Source organism: Somniosus microcephalus, chromosome 24 (genome assembly GCF_052327205.1).
Source record: "Somniosus microcephalus isolate GS21.2 chromosome 24, FLI_Smic_1.0, whole genome shotgun sequence".
NCBI lineage: Eukaryota > Metazoa > Chordata > Chondrichthyes > Squaliformes > Somniosidae > Somniosus > Somniosus microcephalus.
In genome coordinates, this window is record NC_141010.1 from 34,479,819 (window position 1) to 34,485,818 (window position 6,000).

At 40.5% G+C, this 6,000-nt stretch overlaps 1 protein-coding gene across 3 annotated transcripts in view; it reads left to right on the top strand.

Annotated features, from left to right (window-relative positions):
* Positions 1-4,060, top strand: part of LOC147101213 (ras-related protein Rab-5C) — a 39,103-nt gene extending 35,043 nt beyond the window's left edge. For all 3 annotated transcript variants that reach the window (XM_085966465.1, XM_085966464.1, XM_085966467.1), the window contains one exon: positions 2,412-4,060. In XM_085966465.1, coding sequence (XP_085822591.1) covers positions 2,412-2,527 — 116 coding nt within the window. In that variant the 3' untranslated portion in view covers positions 2,528-4,060. The remainder of the gene's footprint in view (positions 1-2,411) is intronic.
* Positions 4,061-6,000: the final 1,940 nt, after the last annotated feature.

Below are 6,000 nucleotides of genomic sequence, written 5' to 3' on the forward strand. Positions count from 1 at the left end.
AGAGTTATAGTTAAAAGGTATGAGAGCTCTGTACACAGCAACAAATCCAAGCTTCCCTGTTGCTTAGCAACGTGCAGGAACCCCCAATTACACCGCCAAGAATCAAGAAACAGCCACTAATCTGAAGAAAAACTTAACTGAGCCTACTCCTGAATTTTGCCGGTTAACCGAGATTTCCAGTTGTTTGGCTGCCGGTAAATCGAGAGTTTCCTGTAATTGCAAGTAATAAGTCTTTTGTGGTGCAGCATCGTGCATTTATGCTAAACTAGTAAAAGCTACCCCAGAACTGCCCTGATTATAATCTGATAACCTGCAAACACACAGTTACATGGTCTCTTAATATGTGCTGTTAGGTACACTTGACATCCTTTGCTTGTATTGAAAGAAGAGAAAATCTTAAATACATGAAAGCCTGAAGGGAAATACAAATTTGAATGCACAAAGTTTATAAACCCCCCCCCCCCCCCCCCAAAAAAAACCCTGGAAATGTTGATTTTTGACTTTATATTTGGTAAATTTGCAGTATTTTGGAATTTACAATTTTTTTCCATCAAAAATTCAAGTGTAAATAAATGTGCTGAGTTGTATTGAAAACTGCTCATCCTTCCAAATATGCCAACTTGTGCATTTCTAGGTGGTTCTTGTGAACATTTTGATTTTTTACATTAAAGGTGTATTCTGGTTAATTTTCAACATTTAGGCTTCACAGTTGATGCAGCTTTTATCTTCAAACACAAATGTAATTTGATTTTTAACAAACAATTGATTTGAATTGAACTTGGCACTCGACTGCCCTCCAACCCAGTTCAAGTTGTGACTCTTCAGTTCAAACTGGCCCTTCCTCGACCCCTCGCCCTCCCACCACCACCATCTTCGATTAACACTGCCTCTTTGCTTCCTCCCCACCCAGAGTGGTGCTGGCTTTTTTTCCCCTTCTTCCTCTGACCAGACTGCTGTTTGGTTGCTGAACAACTATCCAGTTTCAGGCAGAAAGCAATGCATGAAATGCTCTTTTGAAAGAGCCGGCGCCAACTCTATGGGCCCAATGACCTCCTTCTGCGCTGCACTATTCTATGACTTAAAGACCAATGATCAAAACAAAAATGCACTTATTTTAAAAATGTTTACATAGTGCCTCTGGGTTGGACTAACTTAGAAATTTAAGATTGGAAGGTTTTTTTTTGTTGCAACCAGATGTTCAATTTAACTGCCAAGTGTTTCAATCTTATCCAAAATCATGAACCTGGATGGAATTTCCACCTATTTCTGTGAACAATGTTGATGAGCGCAAGCTCTGGTTCTTCAAATATTCGCACTAAGGCTTCAGAACCTAAATCTCCTTCAAACTCTCTGCGTAAGCCAAGCAGAATTCGTTCCACTTACGCAGCCTTGGCTCCTGAGTAGTTTAAAGCTGTACATCATGACCTCCAGCTCTTCCTCAAAGCTGGGTGGATTATCTTAAAATGAGTGTTCTATCAAAATAGTTCCCCCTCAGATCTTCCACGGATAGCTCAGTCTTTGAGCAAAAGACCAACTGAAGCTCAGTCTTCTGTAATGGATGCATTCTTAGCATCGAGAAAATGCCGTGCTCTAAAAGCATGTAATATCAGGTAGAAGATCCTACGGCACCTGAAACTGAGCTCTACTCCTCTTGATGTATTCCATGAGAGAGCACACTCGTTTTAGTGTTGAGGTTTAGCAGTGATCTCCGAGCAGGCCTTTTACTCCACCCTATCGACACCATTGTGCCATTTTTGTCTGAACTTCATAGCCCAGGCTTTCTGTCTTCCACCCTGCCCCACCCCCTCGCTGGGTAGATGTATGTAAACCATGCTTCTGCTGTGTTTCCTGCCATTTGTTCTCTTCAAACACTGGACACAGAAGCTGCCTGTTGGGGCCCAGTGTTTAAAGGAGGGGCGGGCCTCGTCAAAAAAGGAGTATTTTGAACACAACAGTGAACAGGCACTATCAAAATTTTCTTCGGGGGGTGGGGGGGGGGGGGGTTAACTCCCTCTGGCCAGCTGCTGCAAATCTTTGCTCCTAGACTGGCATGACTTTCTGGTAGAGGCCAGTAAGCTGACCACCTGCCTTGTACCTGGGGCTAGAAGTGCAGCCAGAGTCGGGAGGGGGCATCTCCAAGACAGGTGGAAATCCAAAGATATTCCCCAATCCGAGGGTGGAAACAGAAAAATCCCAGTGCCGTGAGTCTATCTTGCAGCCTTAAAATTTCTTGAGACCACCACCTTGGCCTTAATTTCCGTACCCGAGTTGAAGTTTCAGCCTCTCAGTAAATGACTACGGTCGTCTGTATCTATAATTTCTCAATAGTTTGTGCATGACTGAATTTTTTTGTGAAAGTAGAGAAAGGCCTACGATAAATTTACGTCTTTCTTTAATAACCTTTTTTACAGCCAAAAAGCTGCCGAAGAATGAGCCTCAGAACGCAGGTGGAACCTCGGGCCGAACCAGGGGCGTGGACCTCCAGGAGACCAGTCCGCAGAGTCGGAGCCAGTGCTGCAGTAATTAAACTGGTAACTGGCAGATGTCTTCACAAAACCCCGACCGGAATCCCCTTTACCACTCGCACTTACCGCAAGAGCGGCCGCAGATCGCTGCATTGATTCTTCACACCACTCCGATCAGACTGGAGGAAATCCGCCAACACTTTTTCCATAAAATAAATTTTAAGTCTTAAATCACTTTTTTAATATGAACCTTTTGCTCTTCCCTTCTAATTCCGGTGGCGGATGCATGCACCAGTTATTTTGACCCAACTTTATTTGGGTGATTCCTTCATTTTCAGACTCTACAATCTTGTATAATATTCTGGAGAGAAGATTTAAAAAAAAAAAAAAAAATAGATTAGGCGTCTTTTTGTGAAAATCTGCCTAAAGAACTACTTACATAGTGCACAACCCACCCAATAAAATGTAACAAATATTAATTTTAATATGGGAATCGGCGGTTAAATGCTCGTGGTTTTGACCAAATCACAATTATGAATTTTGAAAAAGATTTCTCTCTATTTGTAATGTAAGTTTTCTTTACCATGTATTCAATCAGTAAACCATTATGTCCATACAGCACCTTCCAATATACCTATATTGCTCTTCCTCTTTGTGTTCCGAAAGCATGGAGATTTCTTTTTGGTTTCTAGTGTAATGCACTATTCTGTTCAGATTTTTGCAATAACTTGTATATTTTGATGTCCTTGGCGGTGATGTGATGTCACTAATGTCAGTAATTACAATCTTACACAATGCTCAGATTTGTGGAGCGTGTTCAGTCACGGTGACTGTTGGCAGTGAAAAGAGTGAGCTTGCCTGTGAGAAATACCAGTCTGTGTAATACAAAAATCTGTAATTTGACAAATAAAAATAGAGGGAGGTATCAATTAATTCCAGTTTGTATTTGTTCTGTAATAAGAGTATCTCTAACTTTTTAATTACCGACTCCCTTGGGGCTGTATTACTTGTAGTAATACAAGTGACAATTAACCAACAGTATCTTGTGTATTGAAGTATTAATTTTACAACTTTGCAAATGCATATGGTGGAACTAATTCTTATAACAATTTGGTATAAAAGTATGCTTCAAGTACAGAATTGCACACTGGAAGTGTTAATTGCATCTTCAGACGTTGCTGCCAGCTAGCTTGAGATAAAATGAGCAAATGTGACCAGGATTTAGAATGTAAAAGGTTGAGAATGGCTTTTTAAACTGGTAGTGATGATGAAACTTAATTTCGTTCTTCAGCAGTGAGCGATTTCATTTTCACTAACTTCAGTAAGTAGTCCTAGTTCTAGGATGACTTGTGCGGAATACAATGCAAGGCTCATCCTGTAACTGGTACCTTGCAATAATAACTGCACCACAATCTCAATCTGTAGTTTCCATTCGAGTGTATCGTACTGGTATCAAATGTGGACTTGTACACCCTACAGTGCAAGAGCCCTTAACATTCTGGAACTGAGGCACATTTTGATAGCCAAGCACGAGTGGTTTAGTATCCCACAGATGAGTGCTAATTACTTCTAATAAACTGGTCAACTTCAAAAAATGGTTGTATCTAGCTTCCTTTTGCTAACTTTGTGAACTTGCAACAAACGAAACCACCCCAGTTCAAAGTGAGGTGCTGTGGTTTCCTGAATAAAACCTAGGTGATTAAATGTACAGCGGATGTCGATCTATGAACTCTGAATTGTTCGTGCAAAAAGCTTGAAGAAACACCTGACGGCATATCTTGGTTATTCTGTCATTTTCAGCACCTGGCTTGAATTTGAAGTTTGTAAGAAATCGGCAACCTAATGGGTTTTGGATTAGAGCTCGGGTTAGAAACCAAGCATTTGTGTGACACGAGCTGGATTGAGAATGCCAGGTTTCAAGGGCAACGCTTAATATTTGTTCTTCCCATCTGAGCCATATAGATTTACTGTATTTCTCCCCTCTCCTCCTACCACACCTCGCTTGTGCACACACTCACGCACACTCGCTCACACTCACACGCACACACTGTGTACAACAGAGAATGAGCTCTTTAGGAAGTAAAGGGAGAAAATTGCCAAATTTTATCAATTTAAAAAATGGTGTTGACCTCTGCTGCCTTTGCTAGCACTGCTAACTTTTTTTTTTACTCTTTCCCATTCTGTGTAACTGGATGACTGGTCTTAGGAATGGGACCTTTAGAATGGAGAAACCCATTGAGAGAAATGTAGAAAATTACACAGCTTTTTTGACTACATTAGGAATGAATATCTGGTGATTTGCTATAATGTAAAGAGAAGCCTTTCATGGTCCTTGCTTGTACTCTCCAGATTTTTTTAACCATGTCTTGTTTTGAATGCAGAAAAATGAACTAGAAAAGTTCTCCACTTTTTAGTTTAAGGAGATTGACCACAAGATATTTACAGATGGGAAAGACCACTCAACCTGTCTTTCATCCATCCAGAAAAAAACTTTAGTTTCCCTATTGCAGTGTCCGACTGTTAAATTATTCCAGGACTTCACTCCCACCACTCCAACTGAGTGCATTCTGTTTATTGATCACTTTGTGTGAAGAGCTTTTAATATCCTTTCTAAATCTGCCTTTTATTCGTTTGAATCTGTGGCCTCTGGTTCTAGGCTGCCAATTTAAAATAATTTTCCAGATTACTAGTGCAGTACAGTTATCTTACACCGCTAAGATCTCACCTCAGAGACTTTTGAAGACTGAAAAGCCCAGGCTTCTCCAAGCCTTTCTCGTAACTTGAACTTTGATAGCAGGGATCAGCCTCGTGGGTTTCTCTGGATTGTCTCCAATGCTTGACTAACTCCTTCATGCCAGTAACCGGAACTAAACGGTACTCAAGATATCGTCTGACCAGAGCACTGTACAGCTTGATTGTGATGTCCTCTGACTTGTATTCTATAATTCAACACTTAGTTTGACACATTGTTTGTTTGAATATGTTCAGTGTTGAGTATACTAAGATTCCTGGGTCAACTTTATATTTCGCTGTTTCATTCTTGGAGGAAGTGTGTCAGCCAATTTTCTTTTGTGCAGTATTTTACCCTTGCCTCCATTAAATTTCATGTGCCCTTATTCTGTTGAGTTGCATATTTTGTTCAACTTGTTTTGTAATTTGAGCTGCCTCCTCCGGTTCCACTGCCCTGCCTAGTTTGATGGATAGAAAGGAGGTCCTGTTGCAGCTAGCATGTGTGGGGGTGGAATTACTCACATTTACATTCATTTTACCCACTGGTGGTTCAAATTTCTTTTAATCCTTTTGCTCTAGAACTTGTGATTTTTTTTTGAAATGGGGATTAGAAAACGGAGTCATTTGTGAGGTAACTTTTAAAAGTTTGAGGCAAGTGTCTATTAAAAAGGTAACGGGTGAGCGATTGAAACTAGAAAACTGGATTTCCTGTAATGAAACCAGATTATAAGGTTTAAAATGTAAATATGGTGGTTCAGAATCGAATGGATTAACACAGTACATTGCCAGAAGTCGGGAAAAGGCC